This window comes from Metarhizium acridum (assembly GCF_019434415.1).
Source record: "Metarhizium acridum strain ARSEF 324 chromosome Unknown scaffold_13, whole genome shotgun sequence".
In the NCBI taxonomy this organism is placed as follows: domain Eukaryota; kingdom Fungi; phylum Ascomycota; class Sordariomycetes; order Hypocreales; family Clavicipitaceae; genus Metarhizium; species Metarhizium acridum.
In genome coordinates this window covers 1,245,081-1,266,976 of record NW_027094016.1, presented here as the reverse complement: position 1 = coordinate 1,266,976, position 21,896 = coordinate 1,245,081, and the positions used below count along the sequence as shown (strand labels likewise).

The 21,896-nt window shown below is 52.0% G+C and overlaps 8 protein-coding genes across 8 annotated transcripts; 2 read left to right on the top strand and 6 right to left on the bottom strand.

The window, feature by feature from the left end:
* Positions 1-357: 357 nt before the first annotated feature.
* J3458_002984 (uncharacterized protein) lies at positions 358-1,686 on the bottom strand (the record flags this gene model as incomplete). Its single annotated transcript, XM_007811330.2, has 1 exon — positions 358-1,686. The coding sequence occupies one exon, from the start codon at positions 1,684-1,686 to the stop codon at positions 358-360; it is 1,329 nt and encodes a 442-aa protein (XP_007809521.2).
* Positions 1,687-3,306: 1,620 nt separating this feature from the next.
* J3458_002983 (uncharacterized protein) lies at positions 3,307-5,076 on the bottom strand. Its single transcript, XM_007811331.2, has one exon. The coding sequence runs from the start codon at positions 4,821-4,823 to the stop codon at positions 3,423-3,425; it is 1,401 nt and encodes a 466-aa protein (XP_007809522.2). The 5' UTR covers positions 4,824-5,076; the 3' UTR covers positions 3,307-3,422.
* A 1,179-nt stretch (positions 5,077-6,255) lies between these two features.
* Positions 6,256-6,858, bottom strand: J3458_002982 (uncharacterized protein; the record flags this gene model as incomplete). Its single annotated transcript, XM_007811332.2, has 1 exon — positions 6,256-6,858. The coding sequence occupies one exon, from the start codon at positions 6,856-6,858 to the stop codon at positions 6,256-6,258; it is 603 nt and encodes a 200-aa protein (XP_007809523.2).
* A 4,239-nt stretch (positions 6,859-11,097) lies between these two features.
* Positions 11,098-11,397, bottom strand: J3458_002981 (uncharacterized protein; the record flags this gene model as incomplete). The annotated part of the gene is made up of 1 exon (XM_066117506.1): positions 11,098-11,397. The coding sequence occupies one exon, from the start codon at positions 11,395-11,397 to the stop codon at positions 11,098-11,100; it is 300 nt and encodes a 99-aa protein (XP_065977292.1).
* A 1,736-nt stretch (positions 11,398-13,133) lies between these two features.
* J3458_002980 (uncharacterized protein) lies at positions 13,134-15,239 on the top strand. The gene has a single exon (XM_066117505.1). The coding sequence runs from the start codon at positions 13,224-13,226 to the stop codon at positions 13,905-13,907; it is 684 nt and encodes a 227-aa protein (XP_065977291.1). The 5' UTR covers positions 13,134-13,223; the 3' UTR covers positions 13,908-15,239.
* Positions 15,240-16,193: 954 nt separating this feature from the next.
* Positions 16,194-18,534, bottom strand: SAM2_1 (methionine adenosyltransferase sam2). Its single transcript, XM_007811333.2, has 4 exons — positions 18,423-18,534; positions 18,156-18,324; positions 17,348-18,013; positions 16,194-17,282 (listed from the first exon to the last, which is right to left on the bottom strand). The coding sequence occupies exons 2-4, from the start codon at positions 18,210-18,212 to the stop codon at positions 16,821-16,823; spliced, it is 1,185 nt and encodes a 394-aa protein (XP_007809524.2). The 5' UTR covers positions 18,213-18,324; positions 18,423-18,534; the 3' UTR covers positions 16,194-16,820.
* Positions 18,535-19,691: 1,157 nt separating this feature from the next.
* J3458_002978 (uncharacterized protein) lies at positions 19,692-21,888 on the top strand. Its single transcript, XM_007811334.2, has 2 exons — positions 19,692-19,866; positions 19,960-21,888. Exons 1-2 carry the CDS (start codon positions 19,819-19,821, stop codon positions 20,812-20,814), a joined length of 903 nt encoding a protein of 300 aa, XP_007809525.2. The 5' UTR covers positions 19,692-19,818; the 3' UTR covers positions 20,815-21,888.
* J3458_002977 (uncharacterized protein) lies at positions 21,133-21,657 on the bottom strand (the record flags this gene model as incomplete). Its single annotated transcript, XM_066117504.1, has 2 exons — positions 21,133-21,555; positions 21,595-21,657. The coding sequence occupies 2 exons, from the start codon at positions 21,655-21,657 to the stop codon at positions 21,133-21,135; spliced, it is 486 nt and encodes a 161-aa protein (XP_065977290.1).
* Positions 21,889-21,896: the final 8 nt, after the last annotated feature.

The following is a 21,896-nucleotide window of genomic DNA, read 5'->3' as shown; positions in this document are numbered from 1 at the left end:
CCTGCAGCATCTTGCTACCGCAACCAGCCTGCTGGGCTCGAAAACTCTACCGCCAAATGGGACTGGCGAGGTAACAAAGGACCGGCGTCAGAAACCTTCTACAAGACATTCAGTCCTTTCACGGCTATAACTCGAGCAAACAATACCATTGCAACAAGCACATGCATGCATTGGACAGCTTTTCCAGGTACGCGACTCGATGAAAACTATAGGAATTTCTGTGCCTGACAAGGCTAGCTTTGTGCGCCACGGCACAACATACTGGTGCTAAAGAGCGTAGATACGCTTTAAGTCATATCATATAGTAGTTGAAATGCACATTCGGTCTCAAAATCCGTCCAAGAACTCTCGCCAGTCTCAACCCAGTCGTCCCCTACCTCGGTCGCATTCCGCCAAGAATCGGTATATTTCGTCATAGCGTTGAAATTCACTCGATACACGCTCTCGAGGCCGGACTGGTGGTGACATGCTCTCGTAGCCTTCAGGCTCGGAAACCCATGGGCTCTCGGCCATTTCGCAGGCAAATGCCTCTCTCACGAAAGAATCATCCTCCAGTGATGATTCCACGTCATCGAGCTCGTAACCAGTAAGTGACCGGGCTGATCCGCCAGGTGAGCTTATCGCTCGCTCGGATTCTGGTGCGAATGGGAATTTGAGAGCTAGCCGAGCCCCGGCAGCGGAATCAAAGTCAGGGTCCTGGCCTATGATGCCTCGTTCAATCCCCATGTCGTCACAGAGCCGCTCAACAGACACGGCGTCTGTACCTGGGAAGTGAACGCGGAGCTTGCCGCCTAGTTCCAACGAAACAGGTAGGCCGCCCAAAGCTTTGAGCCGTTGCAGGTCGGACATGACTGCCTTCAAATGCTTCCGTGCTCGACGTAAGTCTGCAGACAGGACTTCGAGGAATCCTTCCGTATCGAGAACCGTGGGCTCAACAACTGCCTCAGTCTGGAAGATCGAATTTCTAGAGGCACGGACAACAGCGGCGGCAAGGGGGCTAAGGGCTGAGATGACGGGGCTCATTTGGAAGTCGATGAAAGAGCCAGGAGTGAAGCTGGGAATAGCAGCCATTCTGTTCATAGCTTCGTCTTCGAGCATCGATACGGCACGGTATCGGCGCTCCCCATGAGGCCCGACACCATCATACCGGAGCTTCTTGCCGGAAAGGAGGAATCCTCTCATTGCCTGAGAAACGTTCTGGACGACCTGGGCTGGAGCCGCAGGAGTGTGGGAAAAGTATCTCGCTCCGCCACCGATGCTGTATCCGCCGGCAGTTCGTGGCATGGCACCACCAGTGAGGTTAGGTCGTAGCGTGTTTGCAAACGGAGCCCGTCCAGAGAACGAGGCAACTCGCCGGGATGTGTTTGAGGAAGGAAGCTTAGACCTGTCGAATCGAGAGGCTCCTGTGCGCTCCGAGCTAATATATCGCCGGACGAGATGATTGATATTCTGCGTAGTAGTGCTGGAGAACCACCTTGAGCCACGTTTCTGCTGTTTCAATAGCGCCGCTGGGTGAATAGGCTGGCGACCGGTATATCCGCTTCGCACTGGAATGGCTTGTGCTTGGCCTTGGAGAGGCCTCGTAGCGTCCGTGATCTTGATGCGAACCGCTTTTGTTGTTTTAGCCACAGCGAACCTAAGGAATCGCAGGGTCGTGAAACCCCACATTGCCCCTGGGGACGCCATGTTGGTGTTTGTTGTCGCTCCTCTTACGATGAAAACAGAGGAGAGTTGGTTTGTTGGAGCAGCCTGTGTGCCTGGCTTTTGGCCTTGGGTGACATCCTACTTATTATAAGATGGTAACTACGGAGTACTCCGTACCGAGATTCACTTGGTTTGCCACGCAAGCCGCAGCCGGGTGGGACCGGGTGCACCGCCACACCATTGGCCACAGTTGGGCTGGTGAAAGCCTAATTGCGCTAGCCGGGTTCGGTTAGCGTGATTTTAGCTGCCCCATTCCAACTTTCCTCAGATAAAAAAAAATCCTGCGTCGCTCTGCAACTCTGTTTTTTTTATGCCAAACATTCATCGCACCCACCGCCTCAAGTTGGGAGAGCAAGTGCTTTCACCTTCCTTGGGCTACCATTGGCCTGTGCTCGTAATTATTGGTAAGACTCCCCTTCCTCACTTCTTTCTCAACCCACAATTATCTGTGATGAATTCTTTACACGAACAATCCAATTCATACCACACCATGGTGACTTAGCAAACTCTAGAATTACACTGAGAAGCTTTGGATCTTATCAATATTTTTTCAGTCTTGACCGTTGAGGCCTCTGCTGACACAGCTCAAGGTATAGATTCCGCTTGCGTCAAATCACCCCCGATGCCGAAAAATTTATTGCTCAAAAGGTTGGTGAAACTTGACAGCTTGCTTTCGCCTTCACCCAAATTCTCTCCAAGTGATGATCAAAACGACACCTTAGGGATTCCTCATGCTTAATACATAATGTGGATACCGTTGTATAAGTTTCAGCCTTGTCTGATTGGACACCATCATCATTGCACGCTTTTTTCTGTCTCGGTGGTACAAGTTGCAGTGGCTAACATTTGTTCCGATAGGTACTTGAACACTCTCCGATCCTATGATAATTGCTAGCATATGATGAAGATTTGAACGAACGGGCGGACATATTGAGCCCTGCCACCTCTCATCCTTGAAAGCAAGGTCGTACAACCCTTGTGGTGGGAGATTGGCAGGACCTCTGGATGACACTTCGTCACCTGACTGGCTGGCTTGCAACATGCTCGTGTGTTTCTAGGAGACTGGTGCATTTAACTGACATGTATCTGAAACTAGGTAATTCCAATTGACTTCCGCTGTTTGTCAAGACAACTGTGATGAGTTCATCAAGTATTCACACTGTTTGATCCACTTTCGTTTTCGATCGTTGGAGCATGAACACAACTGCAACATCTGATATAGTCGGTATGTACCAGTCAGCTGTTCCTCACAGCGCATGTAACTAACGAGGCGCAGATATGACGATGCACTTAAATATACTATTCCACATCACTGCACGAGACTGACCCTGCCTCAAATAGAACAACTATTCCATCGTAGCGTCAGATATCCGACAGTAATGGTGAGCACATTTCATACACGATATTTCACTACCCAGCCATCAGGATGACTTCTACTTGTTTAGCTAATAGCTGAGTTCATCGTGATGAGCATCCTTTTTCACCTTGGAGAACTGATCTTGGCTTTTGTTACCTTTCTGTCACCTTCCGCCGGCATTGCAAATATAATTGCTAACCACAACACCCGTACAGACACAAGTGAATTCTTGGCCGCTTCGTAAGATATTCAATATAAATTTCTACTGTACTATCTTATCTAGTCTCTACATCCGTGAAATACATATATAGTTACCGCACATCGATTCGTTTGGAGATTTTTATGGATGAGATTGCGCTCTCTACTTTCGAAGCTGAAGACGAGCGTTCATGCCCACAATGCAGCGGATAAGGTCCCAGTTATCATTCGCACCAACCCAGTCAGTAATCACTATGCCAGTTCCGGCAGTGCCAACTCTGAGCTGCTTCGGGCCCTTACCTTCCTGACCATGCTTCCCGCAGAGATACTCAATCACAGCTGGATTTACCTTGGCAGCAATTCTTTCAGGCCAGCATGTTGCGTTGAAGAAGTTGCTGGCACTGAGGAAGTTGATGAAGAATGGTGGAGGATGGGCTTCCGCGTTGTAATCTGGCATTCCGGCGAGCGCGAAAGCCTGTTCTGCAGCTCGTTCGAGTTGACCGCGACTGTACTCAATCTGCTTTTCAATGTTTTGGCTCTCAGTGACTTCATAGAAATCTTGGATGCGGAAGCCACCTCCTCCTCCAACGCCATCCTCGCAGTTATCAGGCCACTCTTGGGCATCCACACCATAGCCTCCGTCTCTCATTTCATCACCCAGAGCAAACCGGCGTACAAGGACAATCTTGCCACGAGCCTCGCCGAGGGTAGGAGCCCTGGGATCGGTCCACCAGCGGTCAGCCCGCTTGTCAACATATCCATCCTTGAGATACTTGGACATCTGAGCATCGGTACCTTTGCCAGTACCTTCGCGCTTGACACTCATAATGATGGCCTCGCTAGGATTCTCTTCTAGGAACTTGTAGATATCCTCAAGCATATCAGCGAAGTATTTATTCCCGGTGAGGGAAATTGGAAATGCGCTGTGAACCAGAGTGAGGACGTCGTCGTCCGTATTAGCTGACACCCGAATATCCAGAAACCGGACACCATTCTGGAGCTGTTGTGGAATGCCAACAGCTTGGCAGCGAACCGAGGGAAGTGCCGTGTAGCAAGTCGGCGAATTGTGAGTGCCGGGAATGGAGAGGACGGTAAGAGGCCACTCGTCCTGAAGTTCATGCATCCAGGCATTGAGTTTGGCGGACGAGAATATTGCAACCAGAGCGCCATTTGGAACGTATACGACAGTCAGATCATGAGGCCCGTCATCCAGCTTTTTCATGACGGCCGATTTCGTGCTGGGGCTCGGAATGTCGGTCTCATAGCGATGGTCTTCCGTCTTGAAAGTCAAACGAACCACTTCGTTTCCTGGATCCGCCGCCCTGATGTCTGTCTCAGCAATTTGAAACGGCTCGACGTGGACGGAAACATCGTCGTTCTTGATTGAATCCCCTCTCGGATGGATCTCATGGGAGATGCTCTCGGTAGCATTAAGGAAGCCAGAAATGGCGCTCGTCACATTTTGAAGAACACTGCCCTGCTTGACTTTCTCGCTCTCAAATCGTTGGACATGGACGAGCTCAATTGGATGAATTGTTAGGTTGCGAATGGTGAAGTTGGCCATTGTCGCGAAATAATGTTGGTTGTGACGGGGGCCTCCGGCTTATCAATCACGATAGGACACCTGGGATCAAAAGCGAAGACGAGGAAGACCCGAAGAAGACGACTTTGAGAACATACGTGAAGCCTACGATTCTTTGCAAAATTTACAGTCTAACCAGTGACAGCTTGCATTTTCCTATGCGGATGTGGCTATGGTTGTGGGCCATACGAATGCGGACAGTTCCTTGGAAAGAGGGGGCAGGGCAGAACATGAGGGGCAAGCTGAAGAAGCATCCCGCAGACCATTCACAAGCTTTGACGAAGCGGGACGGACGACCAACTGGCAGCCAAGCGGATTACTGTTGGGATCATGTAGCGCTGGTTGATAAGCCTGATAAGCGCTCGATTGGAGGGAAGCACGGCCGAAGCCGGAGAACCAGGTCAGTTCCCGCGGAAAGTGGTGACGTTTTCCTAGAACTGTCTGGTTGGTTCATCTTCAGAACACCAATCTAAGACCACCTCAAAGCCAAGTGTGGTCTTCGATAAGTAAAGGAGAATGAGCAAAACAGACTACGTGAGCCGGCAACCCAGATTTCAATCAGGTAGAATGAACAGGTGGGCTCATTTGCAACTGCAAAAGCGACCGCTAACAGGAGGATAGTATTCATCAAAAAGCACGACATAGTGTCAACTAAAGACCACAACAGAGCAACGATTCAGCTAGCGCTATTGGGGCTTACCATGATGCTCGCCACGCAGCAGTCCAGGGCCTCCTCTCTGCCACTAGTGCTTTGGTCTGGCTGATGGTACTATCAATGGTTGGAAGCCTTCGGTAATTCTCGCTCTAGGAAGAATATGTCCGGATCAACTTGAATAGCGTGGCCACATTGCTGGGACAGGCTGGCTGAGGCCGGGACGCCATGGAAACTGATTGCCGGGACGCGATATGGACACTAGCGTACCCAGCCGGCTGGTACGGTCTGAGGAGGCTGGCCATGGTTGGCGGTAAAGATCCAAGCCACCGGCTATGACGAAGGCAAGCTCTCCTTGGCAGAGTTGATGGGTCCCGACGATTTGGAACAGGCTACGGGATGTGGGAAGCCGCACCATATTCCTGGGAATGCATGAGAAGACTAGTCAGACGAGCGATACCCTTGGGGTACCAGGTGCAGTGTCTTCACACCGTTCGACGCTCCAAGCCTAGGTCCAGGTCACAGAGGCGAGAGCATGAGGACATCCGACAGAAAAGTCACGAAGATGAGAATTGAGTGAAATACTAAGAGAGATGTGATAAATTTAAGCCGATTACTAACGCCAAAATAGACATTGGGCTCACACTGCTCCTATTAGCAGCGGCCAGGGGGGTATCCCACAACCTCATGTATATGCAACCATAACCAGAACAGAGACAAGTAAAGTAATAGACGGGAAGCCAACATCACCCAAGCGCTCGATTACTCAGTCCTCCTGCGCTTCGTAGGCTCTTCTTCTCCGTCGTCGCCATCTTCTACGGCATCTCGTTGACGACGAAGCCGGCCCCTTTGTCTCAAGACTTCGTTGATGACCTTTTCATCACCAATGACATTGCCCGTCCCTTGTACCTCGACACCAGCATCGACCTCGATTTTGACAGGTCTAGGTCGACCGTCCTCATCGATCATGGGGATGCCACACTGACCAGAGCTATTCTCCTGCAGGGCAACCACCACAGCACGAGCAATAGCCTTGGCATTGTCGGCCGGACTGGTATTACAGCAGACCAGATTGTTGTTGCTTGAGATTCTGACAGAGGTATTGATTCGCAGGCTTATGGGTGACTGGCCCTCTTCGGCATCGCCTTCGTCCTCGCCGGTGACGACGGCGGTGATGGGTTCCCGGCCCAGCACGACGGGCTCCTGAGGCATGTTGTGGTAGTATGGTGCTTCCACAGCAGGCACTCTCGGGAGACTGAGTCGTCGTGGCTGGGGAGAATATGCCGGTGGGGGAGAAACGCCGTTGGCAGCTTCTTTTAAGAGTACTCCCTGGGGGTCAAGGATTGTTGCGATGGCAGCCTCCATGGTGGTGAAGTTGTGAGAGGGTTGACGTCTAGAGACAGAGCTGCAGTTATGTAAAATTATTGCAGAGGTGATGTTTCGAGGAGCTTGGAGAAACTGTCTGAATGACGAGAAAATATGTTGCAAGTCTGTCCAGGTTGAAAAGGGAGGCAGACGGGACGCCAGGTATTGTGTTTATAGTGTTTCCAACCGCCACACGACCTTCAAAAACGCCTGCATATGTAGTTGGCACCCAGCTTCGCCGAAGAAAAGACCGAGTCGGTTTTTTTCGCCAACACGCCCTTTTTGGGTTCCGAAACGTCTTGTCTGGGGGCTTTTTTGGCTTCCGTCGGCGATGATGAGCCCGGCCCAGTCAAACGGCGTCCCAAGGCTCGACGTCCAACAGACCCGAGTCTAGCGCCACAAGGGTATGACTTCTCTCGGCCGTAGCTCCGCAGCAGGGCCTGATAAGGATACTGGCTTGGGTTCTAATAAATGTACTGGACGGAACGGCGCAAGCGGCCCAGACTGATGGGATGATGGATGGCGGACCGTATACGGCAACCAGTCTTGGACGAGTGGCGTGATAAGACTCAATAGAAAAACAGATGGAGGAGCAAAAATGTCGATAAAAGCGTATCCAAGGGGAACCAATATACTTTTGAGTAAGAAGAAGACGGTGGAAAGCTTGCCGTCTTTAATATTATTGAAATTCCCTGACGGCCGTGGACGATATGTGCTCGTGGTGGTCTATTATATCTCCGGTCTTTTTTTTCTCTCTATTTTATTTTGGGTCTTTTTTTTTTTTCCCCTTCTATCCTGTCAACGGGCTCGCAGGAAGCACGGGTCACCTACGTGTCAGATCAGGAGAATCAATGACTAGAAAAAACAGTGACTTGTTCTTCCGGGGGGGCGGCTGGGGTTTGAGAAACATCATGTCTCTCCGACACACAGACACACGGCACGCACACCCCTCCCTTGGGTCTAAAAAAAGAAGGGGGAGAAAAACACTATTATTCTACAGACAGGCCTCGCACACACGCCCCGTTCTCGTCGCTGCACGGCAAGGTCCAACCGATTTTGAATGGGGGCGGGCAGGTCGCATGGCTTTTTTCCACAGCAGAGTCACACGCCCCGGGAACGGATGGGAGAGGAGAGGGCGTGTGAATGAGTGTGTGTGTGTGTGTGTAGGGAAGAATGGACCACCCCTTTTGCCCTTGGAATTATCGCCCTCTCTTCTCCACACGCCTTGACAAACAATACATCACGGACCGAAGGTTGTCCAGCATGGGCCCTCGCCAGCCTCATCCGCTCTTCTTACTTGCTGGCTCTGGCAAAGGTGTTTCAACTTGTCCAATGTGACGTGCCGTCTACTAGCTACCTGTTCCCGCTCACCAATCGCACACTGGGCATTCTGCCTCTTTTCCTCGTTTTCGCTTTCCCTTGGAGCGCCTGAAGCCCAATCGGGAGAATGGGGACACTATTTAGTTTTTCCGTTTTATTTCGGCTTATTGTTTTTGCAAGCGTTTACTATTCTCATTGGTATTATCCCCCCCCGTCCTTGGCCGTGGTCACAATTGCTGTCTTCACGTGCTTACACGGAGAGGAGGGCCGTGTGGTGCTTCAGAGACAATCCATCAAGCGAGCTCAAATGCCAGATGCTCTCCGTCGTCTCTACCTGGAGCCACCCCGCACAACTGGGGGCCAAAACAGCAACCCAGGACCGACTTCCTTCTTCCCATTCATTCAGCTGTTTGGAACTGACCTTCTTTTCCTTTCCGATACGGGAAAAGGGGGGCGTGTATCCGAGGCCAAAGGTCGCGTGCAAAGGGTGGAAACCACCCGACGTTGCACTGCAGAGTGGTTACACCGCATCTGTCAGGCAAAACGAGGCTGCTTATTCTTTTTGCCTGAATGGAAGAACTACGTCCCTCCGAGCCGCCGGAACCCCATACTGCTCGTGTAACCCGCTCGGCGGGTCGAAGCTATGAGACACGGGGTATACTCCGGAGCGTCGGGACATGGCGTATTGTTTTTGTGTTTTTCCCAATTTTTTAATTGGCTTTTTTTCCTATTATGAATTTGAGGGCTTTTTGATTTATACATCTCTTACTATTTTCTTACGCCTCCAATTTGTTTCGAAAGAAGAAAAGGGGGGGGGGGGGGGGGGGGGGGGGGGAGCGAGATTGCATGTGCTATTCACGGGTATGAGTGGGAGTGGCATGGTATTGTCGACGGAACAAAGTCCTAGCTGGCAGCGACGCCTCATTGCTCATCAATGGGTGCTGACTTATTTCCGTAGCAGGCATGTCCATGGCCCAGGGGAGGAAAAGAGCGTGTGTTTGGCGACACCGCCCACCGGCTGGGGGGAAGGGAAGAGGATCATGGCCCGAGTAGGCGCGTAGTGGCCGCGGCTTGGTATGTAAGTGAAAATGGACCGACACTCTACATACATAACAGTCCTACTGTCGACAACTTGGTGGTTGGCGAGCGAGACGGCTCAGCACTGCTGCGGCCAGCGCAAGCGGAGGCAAATAGAGGCGTCACACCGGCATTCATATTGTCCTCGCGGTCCGGGTAAAACTGATGGGCCAGCGAGACGCGACGGCTGGCGTGCGTCATACAGCGCCCGGTTTGCCTGCAGAGACGCGGGCGGGAAACATGGCCAGATGTGACCAGAGACGCTCTCTCTTTCAATGAGTTTTAGACTTCCTATTGTCCGTCTCCACAGTTGCTATTGTTGTCGAAATCGGGGCTGGCCCACCGGCCCATTGACTCCCCGATCAGGCTTAGCGTCCGTGTTCCGGGCACCATTGACCCGTCCCACTGGGTCCCGCTTCGGCATCCAAACCTCAAAAGCCAACATGATTGGTCAGCGGCTGATCGGCCCCCCCTTCCCAGAACAAAAGCTGACAGCTTCGCAACCCGTAGCCCTGATGCCTTTGACTTTCATGACATTCCACGGCATGATCATGATTCGAGCCAATGCAAAAGGGCGGAGGTTGCTCGACTATTTTTTTATCCTCCAAAGGCTGTCTTCTAATTATCCGCGTCAGCGGTAACCCAAAGCAAGCCACTCCGAAAGAACGAAAAAAAGGTAAAGGGGATGGGGAGGGTGGAATGGCCCAAGTCGTTTTGCCAAGCCTCATTCCGTGTTTTTGTTTTACAACTTTTATCACCTGTTGGTTCGGACATTCCCGTTGGCCGATATGACGACGACATCCTCGAAAGCAAACTCACTTTTTGGCCCTGTTCTTGCTGTTTGTGATCAAACTCTGACCGGTACCGAAAGCGGCCAGTCTGCGAACCAACAACAGGCAAGGGCTTGTATGTACATATGACACATGCCGTAAAAACGACCAAGCGAATCGTCGAGATCCTTCAGCATGTTTTACCCTTTTTCTCCTTGTTCATGTCCTTCTGCCGAAACATGTTGTGCTTGGTTTTGTCGTCCCTTTCGTTTCCCACGACGTAATACCCGTGTAGAACCCGGGGGCCACACAAACCCGTGGCTTGCTATTTGACATTCAACACGGCATGAACAGTCGTGTATTGAGGCGCCCGCGCTAATGATACTCTCTCTGAGCGCCACGCACGGCACTAAAGTAGTCGGCCAGACTGTCGGATTGTGCGACCAGACTGATGGGACGCCGGAGCTCGCTCTATTGGATACCATCTGCCTCCGAGTGGCGGTCCTTAAACGCCAAGCGTCGCCTCCCTTGGTCATGATGTCACCTGCAAAATAGAAGGGAAAAAAAAAAAAAAGAGGCGTCACCCTGCGATTGTGTTGTATTGTGCTGTAATGTATGTGCTTACTTGTCCTTGAGGCTGAAGGGGGCAAAAGGGGGCCACAGGCGCAAACATTGGCAAAGACGGAATCATGCTGCTGAGCTGTCATGTCGGTCTGTTATCAAAGTGAGAGAAGGAAAAGCCAAACTAGAGTTTTCCAGCATGGCCAAGTCGATGCGACATGACGGGGCCGTCGGAGCCCCTTGGGCACTGCGACGGCGTGTATTTTTTTTTTTTTTTCCGTTGTGATGTTGCCCGTGGTTGGGATCATCAGTTTTTCCTCTTTTGACTCCTCGGGAGAGAGGGAGAAAAATGACTTTTGGATAATACTTGTGCTGGGGACGCAAATGGCTTGTCCAATCTGTCGTTCGTCCTCGCATTTATCGTGCTCCGAAATCCTGGCCGCGAGGCCGGAATGGAACCTCCAAGCCGGGTTACAAGTGCCACATCGTGACGAGTTTGCTCTTGGAAGCGTCACCTTTTAGCATGCCGCCCGTGTAAAGGCATAGGGTGCTGCATGGGCTGATGACTCTTGACCGTTGAGCACACAAAGAACACACCACCACCATTACCATCATCACCACACGAGGCGTGTTCACACACCCACGGCACGAAAAAGAGAGGGAAAAGAGCATTAGCAACGCCCCATTTCAATGTATGCTCCCACGCCATTCGTTTTTTTTTTCCCTCTCTCTTCCCCATGCCCAACTCCTCTGTTGCGTACCCGACGACGTGGTACAAGGCTTCGCAAATATCCGCTAGCTCATCCGCCATCAGCCATCCGCCGCCTCCATCCTTCTGCTATCAACTCTGCCAAGGGGGGGTGAAGAAGGGGAAGGGTGGGTTTCAACCATACCGCTATACATGGCCCATTATCGACGTCGCGACTTGCCAAACATGCTGCAGCCGCTGCTTATACATGCACGCACAACAAGCCCGGAGTCCATGCTGAACTGCAGAGATTCGCCATGTGTCCACGATCTCGGACGCAGGCAGGTCCTTCTCGCTATCCTTTTGCCCCCACGATCCGTCGGACAGCAAGCAACAATAGCTGTTGCAACAATAATACCCATTTGGCTGGGAAGGGTGCCACGCCCCAGCGCCGGCGTGAGCGGCATCGCGCACACACCCCCAATAACTGTCTCTCATGTGTTGACGTCTGACAGAGCCGTGTTGGGGAGCAAGTTAAGCTTTCATCACCCCTTGAGCACTGCCATAAGTTGCCCGTGGCGGCCACGTACAAGGCACTCTTCACTCTTCGTCACACCGAGGCGGAGAACCAACGAACCCCCAGACCAGAAACACGACGCATCATGTCGCTTAGCCCATGTATAAACTGCAGTGACTCCGTTTTCCGTATATTCCCCTGCCCAACAGCGTCTCTCGGCTGTCTAAACTTAGAATTGGTGCTTTGCCCAGCCAGGCTCAATTTCTCATCTCCGCTCGGCAGTAAATATTGTTAGTTTTTGTTTAATTTTTTTTTTCCGGTAATCAAAGACATGGAAAATAAGAAACCACTCGCCTTGTTTGATTCTTCTTTCCTTCTCCACACGCTACCTTGCCTTTTTGTTATTGTCTTGGGAAAACCATCACGGGCGCCCTATGCATTTTGGGTTCTGCACGCACACAATGCGTGCATGGAACAGGAAAGAATAAAAAGGGCCCCGTTTCCACTCTTTTTCAGCTGCCGAGCTTCACATTATTCGATTGACCGGTCTGGCTCGAGCCGCCCGGGACGACGGCTTCGTGTTACGCGCTGCTTATAAGGGGCACGCTGGGATCTGCAAGAGACCATTGCATTGTGCTGCTGGCGCGTGCTGCGAACGACCACGCTGTCATATTCATCGAGGTGTGAGAATTGCCTTGGTTGCCAAGGGTATATACTATAAGTCGTGGCTGAAAGAAAGGCGGGTTTTATTCGTCAATGCTGAAGATCGCAGAGGCCAGGTCCATCCAAGATTCATCGTTTTTAGTCTTCTGATACTGTGACTTGCTGTGGAGGGCATGATGACTTTGTTTTTTTTCTGATTTACATGGGGATAGGGACGGGCGGCCCCCGTGCGAATGCAAACTGAATATACACTTGCCATGGGAAGTTTTGGTTCCCAACAAGCTATTGTCTTGCGCGTCCACTGTCGCGGCTTGGCGACGAGATAGAAGAAGGAAGGTTGTCTTCCTTGGTCCCGTGACCGGATGTCGGTCAGATTGCCGGTGGAAGTGTGTACAGAAAAAAGGAAAAAGAAAAAAACCCCTGCTACTACAAAGTAACGTGGCGAGGTCAGCGTCCAGGTTCACGATTCGCACGCTCCAACGACAAGTAATGAAACGTTAACTTGCTCATCTTTTTTTTTTGCTCTTTCCTTCACCGGTTCAGGGGTGCTGGTGATGATCTTTGCGACCAACACCCACTCTTCCCACGTTGGCCCGAAAACCAACAAAACCACCAAAAAAAGGGGGGCGCTCATCATCACCAGTCATCAGATATCGCCAGCACAACAAAGGGTGAAGGGGGGGTAGTGTGGGCGGTGAAAGGCTCAGCAGGGGAGCTCTCTTTCTGTGCTGATGCTCGCTGCCCCCCAAACTTTAGATCTCGCTCATGCATGCATGCATGCAACACTTGGTTTCTCGTGTGCAACCAACAGTCTTCTTTGGCCCCTTATATGATGATGGGGGCCGCCGCCAAGCCCTGTGCAAAAGGAGAGTCTAGGACCTTGGGGGCAGAATCTACATGCCTTGCCGAATTGGGCAACAAACCAAAGAAGAAGCAAATCCTAACCCTCGTCGTGCCACGTGTTGTGACGAGCAAGGTGGACGACAGACGCACCGTCTCTCACATTGACCCAACGTTGTTTGGCCCCCGGGCTGTATGTACGTATAGCCTTCTTTTCTTCCTTCTTCCCGCTCCGTCGTCATCTTGTGCCTTTCTTTCTGTCTCTTTCTCTCAGGCGCAAGGGCCATCATCACGACAATGCTCTCTCCCTCGTTCACAACGCCGTTGGCATGAGATTAGTCGCATCTCAACTCTCCGCCCAGAGCACAGGGCAGTCCGATGCGTGCGAGCAACTGGTCAAAAGGTCTTGTGTGTAACACGCAATCTAAAACACCCGCCGACAGCTTGCATACGAGCATCTACTTTTGCTTCCTTTTTTTTTCTTGCTCCATCTGCCACAACACATGGGCAGACGGGCCGATACTCCTCTCTCTCCCCCCGTCATTTTCTTTTCTTCTTTTTTTACCGCGTATGTACTCTTGTTTCTCTCGCCGTATCATGGCTGAGAAATTAAGAAATAACTACTACTAAAAAAACGTATGTGCGTCTTGGCGCCTGCTCTGCCAACAGGGCATATGCATGCAACCTGCAAAGCACACGACGGGCTTTGCCGACGCGCAATATGACCTTGTATTGTTGATCTGTTGTGCCAAAGAAGCTCGTTTACGCCCTTTCCTGTTTCCGAGGCGAGCGGAGCGCCGGATGGACACATCACGTCACCCTCGTGACATTGGAGCAGCCGACACGGGCCTATTGTTGGCAACCAGAGCTTGAGGCCCGGCGAGGTGCAGGAATGCGTTTTGGTGTTGCTCTCTTGTACAATGGGATCGATGGGGAAGGGCCGCCGAGGAGTGTTTCAACATCTTTGAGGCTCTGCCTTCTGCGCATGGTTCTTTTTTCTATTGTACACACGGGCATAGATCGGTGCGTGTCCGTGGCGGAGACGGAAGGCGGGGGGAGGCGGCCTCATTGTCTGCTCAGCCCTCTTTTTTTTTTTTTTTCCTTCGTCGTGCTGCAGTTTGCATCTGCTGAATTTATGTGCATCAAGCACGCCGAACCTTCTTTGCTGCATAAACCTGGGCGTGGTTCTTATTGTCTTGCTTTTAGGGGGTCCCACTGCGTCGTCCAGAGGAAGGTCTGCACGCAGATCCATATGAGAGCTGGGAAATGATTGTCGTATTGTGTGAATGGGGGATGCAAAAGAAGAAACAAAGATCGCTACGCTTATCGTCGAGGTGCATTGCGGAAAGCTGGGATGTTGTTTGATGGGAGTGTCGTGAGGCGGCACTATCATGCGGACACTTCTGTCCAACGGCCGGTGTGGGTAGGACTTGACTTCCGACGGAGAGACATGGGGAAAGAAATGATCCTGGCATGTTTGGGCCTTGAAAAGGGGCCTTTCCGCATAACATATTTTGCTTTTTTACTCACCGTGGTGATCTCGTCAAGCGAGGTGGACAAAGCTCGTGGGTAATATGGACCGGGGGGGCCAATATTCTCGCAAGCTTCTCATTTCCAAAGAAGCAGACACAATTGCCAACGTTCAGGTCCATTGTATACATATGAAGGGGCCAAAAAAAGGGATAAGAAAAAGGTAAACATGGCACCATCGTACCCTGTACAACTCGATGCTTTCAAAAGATACAGCTGAGCATCTACCATGACCAGCACAGTCATCAATATTCCTGCACCCTGCTACACATACAACCAGTCTGCGTATCAGGAAACATGTCCAAGAATACACCCTTTGCAATGCTTCGTCGTCAAAGACCTTCCAGGTGAAGTCACCAGTCATATTCATCTAGCACTACATTAATACGCGTCAGCAATAGCATCTACACACAAGACCAACACTGCCCAACAAGTCATCAACACTAGAAGATGGAAACACCGCCGCCGCCCTTTATGGCGCTCGAGGCATTCAATTTCCCGTTGCACGCACAGCATCCTCATATCCTTCGCCGCAAAACATATATACGCTCGGCTCACCCTGCACATCCCACCATTCCCAACTTGCCACTTTGAGACGATCCAAAAGATGATCCAAAACACACGTATATCACAAATGGCAAAAAGATACCCGCATGGAATTGCAACAAAGCCAACGTACATTGTAGTTACGAGTGAGAACAAGCGATGCCCGAAACCAAACCCGACTCCCAACACCGATACCCAATCACAGTTAAAAAAAAGCACTCAGCGTAGTTGATTATGCCCATTCCAGGAAACCCCCGAGCGGGAAGCCTCTCGGGTGTGATGGAGTACAGTGTCGTTTTGCAACCTCGGAATCAAATATACCTCCCATCCATTGTAGGCCGCACCAGACAATGGGTTGTTCCAAGTTGCAGATACTTGACATCCAATGAAGTGAGTGGCCCAAGGAGGCAAGCGGTTTTCACGCTCCAAATCCACAATAAATTCATACTCTGCGGTTCTGGCCTGCCTTTGTCCATTCCTTGTTGATACAACCAAAACCTTGACCTGAAATGCATTTTGACGTCTAACCAAGACGAAAAAGGCTTCAAGCAATTTCTCGGTCCAAAATGTTCTTCCATGTGGCGCCAAGTGGACTTGGCCAAAGACATGTCCCACCATCAAACACACGACACATGACACATGCCTCAACTTATCAAAAGGACGAGTGCATCGTTCTACATAATTTCCAATGGCAAATTTCATACGTATGGCCCCATCATGATGTAGCACATGTAGAGCACACGGCCCACCCATACATGTTCGGCTGGAATATACAACTACGCACAGCACGTCGCACATGTCACTTGCCAATATGAAGCACATATTCCCTCATCAGGTGTTTCTTTGGTCTCTAGCTGCTATCTATCACAGCCGTAGCAAGTCATACTTGCTGGTCTAATATCCCCAAATTCAATGGTAAATGGCTAACCCCCTCCGCTTTTCCATTGCTTCCCGTACGACTGACTGACTTGCACAAGCTCGGCCAGAGAAACACGGGGAATAAAAAGATGTTGAAGTTCTTCTTCAGTCCCCCAAACGCCGGTAAGCACGCTTCTCTAAAGTTTTTGCCCTGGTAGGGGTATCATAATGCAAGTCTCTTTTTGACGATTTGCTTTCGCCTCACAAATGCAGGTGTCCCAAAAGTGTCTTTGTTGAAAGACGCCGCCACTCCATTCCCAAAATAAAACGTCATGAGAGTGGTCTTCGTAACAACAAAAAAATAGGTTTTCAGAAACGAAGAGCTGGAAAACAAAAATAAAATTTCAGATGCCAGAAACCGCCCGTCCCCACGTCCCGTGGGGGGAGATTACATGGTTTCGTTGAGAACCGTACGCCGCCAGAGTGTGCATAAAAATGCCAATTATAACACATCGTAAGATTGGATAAGTGATAAATAGAAGGCTTGTTGAATTCCTTCCATACATTGTCCTAGGATGCAAAAAGGTGCAACTTAGAACTTGAGCTGCTTGGGCTGCTCCCAGCTGAATGACTGGTTGGTGCCGAAGTGGCCGTTCTTGGCGGTCTGCAGGTAGATGGGGCGGTCCAGATTAAGCTTGCGGACAATAACACCGGGGCGCAGGTCAAAGTTGTTGCGGATGATCTCAACGAGCTGGTCAGAGGTCTTCTCGGAGGTGCCGTAGGTGTCGACGTAGATGGATAGAGGCTCCGCAACACCAATGGCGTAGGAAAGCTGGACAAGAGCGCGGCGGGCGAGACCGGCATTGACCAGGGACTTGGCAATCCAGCGACCGACATAGGCAGCAGAACGATCGACCTTGGAGAAATCCTTGCCGGAGAAGGCCCCGCCACCGTGGGCACCCCAACCACCGTAGGTGTCGACAATGATCTTACGGCCAGTCAGACCGGCGTCACCCTGGGGGCCGCCAATGATGAAGAGACCAGAGGGTTGGATCTGGGGATAGTTGGTCAGCCAGCGACTCAAAACATCTTGAGCTGTTTTGCGATGAGAAAACTTACGTGGTAAATGGTGTTGTCGTCGAGGTACTTGGCAGGGATAGTCTTCTTAATGATGTTTTCAAGAATCTGCTTGCGGAGCTCCTCAGTGGTAATGTCGGCAGAGTGCTGGGCAGACACCACCACGGTGTGGACACGGACGGGGACAACGGCGCCGTTGTCGTGCTTGTACTCAACAGTGACCTGGGTCTTGGTATCGGGGCGCAGCCAGGGGAGAGAGCCGTCGCGGCGGGCAGCAGACATGGCAGCGTTGAGCTTGTGGGCGAGCTGGAGGGTGAGGGGGAAGAGCTCAGGGGTCTCGTCGGTGGCATAACCGAACATGATACCCTGGTCACCGGCACCGAGCTTCTCGAGGGCCTCCTCGTAATGCAGGCCCTGGGCGATATCGGGAGACTGCTGCTCAATGGCAACAAGCAAGTTGAGGGTCTTGTAGTCGAAACCCTTCTCAGAGTGGTCATAGCCAATGTCCCTGATGGCGTCGCGGACAATCTTCTGGTAATCCAGCTTGGCCTTGGTGGTGATCTCACCAAACACCATGATCATACCAGTCTTGGTGGCGGTCTCGCAAGCGACCTTGGACAGGGGATCCTCAGCCAGGCAGGCATCGAGGATAGCATCAGAGACCTGATCAGCGATCTTGTCGGGGTGACCCTCACCGACAGACTCGGACTATAGGTTGTGTTAGTTACCAGCCTCGGGCGCCATATCAACAGTGTTTGCGTCTTTTTTTTCTTTCTCTTTCTTCATTTCTCCTTGCAAGAGGAGGGGCAAATAGGTTGCCAAACGATTTGAGCACGGGCCATTCACTTACGGTGAACAGGAAGGTACCCTGAGGGCTAGATCCGTTGGTGCCGTTGACGCCAGGCATTTTGTGTATGTTGTAGGAGAAGATGAGGAAAGAATGAGAGGGCAAACAAAATCCAAGAGTTGGCCGAGACGAAAGGTCTGTGTGACTTCGACAGCGGGCCCGAAGGAAATAACTGCGAAGAGCAAGTTTCAAAGTCAGCAATTGATTATTCTCTTGGGAAGCGCAAGCCGCAATATGTTAGGCAGCAGTGCAATTGACGGGTTCGCATACCACTACGAGGTGACACTCAGGAGCTGACAGGCGGAGGGGGAAACTGGTGTAAGACAGGATGGGAGAAGGAAGAGAAGGGAAAGGTGGAGAGATTTTATGCCGACAATTTTCTGAGGGGGGCCGCTCGCAGTTGCATGCGCTGCGAGCCGAAATGGTGGTTGGAGGGGCAGCCCAGCAAAAAAAATTGGCAGGGCGGGATGTTATCGGCACAAAGGAGGAGCTAGGGTCTGGGCTGCGATGTACATGAGACTTTACATTAGGCCACACGCATGTGCAGGTACCCCCGAATACGACTGCTAACAGATTGCTGGGCGCTGGCCGGATGCGATGAGGGGCAGCGACGGCCGCCACCTTTTCGGACCAAATTGCGCCATCTCGGAGCCAGTAAGCGTGGGCGGCGTCCAGCAAAACCCAGTTGTTGCACGTCACCCCTGGCTGGAGATGGCACATGTACAGTTACACGTATATGATATAAATGCACGCAAGTACCCTATTCTTGTGAGTTTTGTCCCAAGTACTCCGTACTGGCCGCGAAACTACTTTTACGACTAGTAGCAATTGTGTCGGTGTTGCATGATCAATCTCGCTCGGTTGCCGTAATTTGGCCCCCTCCCCTCGAGCACCTCTGAGACCCCGACCAACGCCATTCTTCTCCGTTGCGCTCCAGCCCAGGCCAGCCGCATATGTCCCCCCAGTCTGTTCTCGCAGATGGACAACGTGTCTACTGGTCAGTTTTGGCGCAATAGTTTCTCCGACTTGTTTGAGCTCCGACAGCCGCTCCGACGAACTGTCGCTGGCATAGCATGGTCGGCGCTTTCGTTTTCGCGGCACCACACTGCTTTCGGCGGGAATCAGAAAGATTGGAATTTTGTCCGAGACATCGGGTGCTTGAGCTCAAGTTTAGAATCCGGTCTCGCAGGGTTGATGTGCCTGGTATGCTTGGCAGACACTTCGGAGACTTAACCTACTACATACAAACTTCGGAGACTAACTTGCAATAAAATATCGAGGTGCTCTGTACGGAGTAGCGTCTGCGAAATGTGACGCCGCGTGTCTCTGATTTTGGCACATTGCAGACCAATAGACGATGGCGCCAGCCCGCCCGACCGACTTTTGAGGTCAAGGCGCTCTCAACTTGTATTTCGCCAGGCTAGTATTCCGTAGTAGTAGTACTTGGCAAGTCAAAAGCGCCCCCCACATGCACTTGACGTCAAGTTGTCAAGTGGCCTGTGGGCTGCAGCTCCAGAAAAAAAATTGTGAGCTACCACAGACAACCAGAATACTAGCAGCAAGAATAACCGCCGGCTCTACACGGCCTCATCTCGCCTCAGACAAAGGGAAACATTGGTAGGCTTCTCGCTGCTGTCTGTCGATTAGGCGGTAGCGCTTCACCACCATGAGCAAGTTTGGCGCCATGATCATGGGCCCCGCGGGGGCAGGCAAGGTAAGACGAATAAGCAACAGTCGGCTAGCTGCCAGATAGACGTCGCCTTTTCGAAAACACCGGATTCTAAGCCCTCCGCTCACACGCACGCAGTCCACCTTTTGCGCCGCCCTCATTACCCATCTCCAGCTCAACCGCCGTTCCGCCTTCTACGTCAACCTCGACCCCGCGGCCGAGACTTTCGAGCACACGCCCGACCTCGACATTAAGGAGCTCATCTCACTCAAGGATGCCATGGAGGAAGTCGGCCTCGGCCCCAACGGCGGCCTAATCTATTGCTTCGAGTTCCTCATGGAGAATCTGGACTGGCTCACCGAGGCACTGGACAACCTGACAGAAGAATATCTCATCATCATCGACATGCCCGGCCAGATTGAGCTCTACACGCACATCCCCATCCTGCCGACCCTAGTGAAATATCTGTCGCAACCTGGATCGCTGGATATTCGCATGGCCGCCGTGTATCTCCTCGAGGCCACCTTTGTGGTCGACCGGGCCAAATTCTTCGCCGGAACTCTGAGCGCCATGAGTGCCATGCTGATGCTCGAGGTCCCCCACATCAACGTCCTCTCCAAAATGGATCTCGTCAAAGACCAAGTCAAGAAGAAGGATTTGAAGCGCTTCCTCACACCCGACGTGGGTTTGCTGGAGGACGACCCCGTGGAGCGCGCCAGGCGAGTCACCGAGGGTCCCGAGGGCGACGACGAGTCACAGAGACCCGACGATAGTGAACAGATTATGAAGGGCGCGAGTTTCCGGCGGTTGAATCGTGCTGTGGCAGGCTTGATTGAGAGCTTCAGCATGATTAACTACCTGAAGCTGGATGTGACAAACGAGGACAGCGTAGGCGCCATTCTGAGCTATATTGATGATTGTATCCAGTTCCACGAAGCCCAGGATCCCCACGAACCCAACGACGAGGACGATGAGGTCGAAGTCGAAGAGTGACCGCTGCTTATTGTCCCCCTTTTTTTCAGTTTTTTCTTTTTGGAGTACCAGCATAGCGACGGCGTTTAGGTTCCTCACAAACCCAAAGTTGATAGCAAGAAAACAAAGTCATGATATTTTGCGCCAGTATCAAACCGTAAGCGTGACCAAAAGGCCCAGAAGATGCCGCCCATGCAAGCACAAACAAGAAAATCAAAAACACCATCCAATATCGGCATCATTCCCATTTCTACATACAAAGATTAGCGCCAAAACGTCCCGTCACATCCCCAACAAGTTATATTTCCACTCAAAACCCACCCCCGTTTCCGTCCATCATCACCTCCCCCTCCCCGTCCTCGCGCCGTGACCGCTACTCCTCCCCTCCCTCGCCTCGTACCGCTCATACTCCTGCCACCAAAAGTCCCTCAAGACGGCCAGATACCCGACGACCCTGCCCCCGAGCACGGCGGCGTCCCTCGCGCTCTCCATGACGCCCCTGTTCCACACCCAGGCCAGCAGCACCGCGGCCGCGCTCCAAAACACGACCCGCACCACCAGCCGCGTCCACCACAGGACCAGCCTCCGTATCCAATTCATCACCACCACCGTGGCCGTCACCACGCACAGCAGCGCCACGAGCCCCGTCACGCCCTCGTTCTCGACGGCCACGGCCAGCACCTTGTCCGCGAGCGGCCGCACGACGGGCGCCAGCGACGCGAGCCACGTCTGCACCTGCGCGGCCGCCGCCTGCTTGTATATCTGGAAGGGGGCGCGGGGGTTGAGCAGGTGCGTGCGCACAGAGAGCGCGAGGTCCGGCGGCAGCAGTTCCGTTAGGAGGCGGGACGTTAGCGACGCGTCCATTATTATTATTTTTCTTTGTTTCTTCTTTTCTTCAAGCAAGTCGAGACGAAAGGGAGTAGGGTGAGTTTTCGATTTCTTTTTCAGACGGGAGGGTGTTTGGCGGGAAGCCGGTGTGCTTTGTGTTTGGTATGGCTTTTTTTTTAGGGAGTGTATACGTTATCATTTTGGAGAGAAGACCAGACCCTTTTCCCGCCATCGATAAGCGTGGATGCGGTGTGGTTGGTTGGTTTGGGGGGGGG

Bases quoted from the DNA above. Each gene is read 5' to 3' on its own strand.
- J3458_002983 (XM_007811331.2), bottom strand. From the start codon at position 4,823: ATGGCCAACTTCACCATTCGCAACCTAACAATTCATCCAATTGAGCTC.
- J3458_002980 (XM_066117505.1), top strand. From the start codon at position 13,224: ATGCATGCATGCAACACTTGGTTTCTCGTGTGCAACCAACAGTCTTCT.
- SAM2_1 (XM_007811333.2), bottom strand. From the start codon at position 18,212: ATGCCTGGCGTCAACGGCACCAACGGATCTAGCCCTCAGGGTACCTTC. The intron at 18,014-18,155 runs GTAAGTGAATGG...CACAACCTATAG, and splicing joins AGGGTACCTTCCTGTTCACC to TCCGAGTCTGTCGGTGAGGG. The intron at 17,283-17,347 runs GTAAGTTTTCTC...AACTATCCCCAG, and splicing joins ACGACAACACCATTTACCAC to ATCCAACCCTCTGGTCTCTT.
- J3458_002978 (XM_007811334.2), top strand. From the start codon at position 19,819: ATGAGCAAGTTTGGCGCCATGATCATGGGCCCCGCGGGGGCAGGCAAG. The intron at 19,867-19,959 runs GTAAGACGAATA...ACACGCACGCAG, and splicing joins GCCCCGCGGGGGCAGGCAAG to TCCACCTTTTGCGCCGCCCT.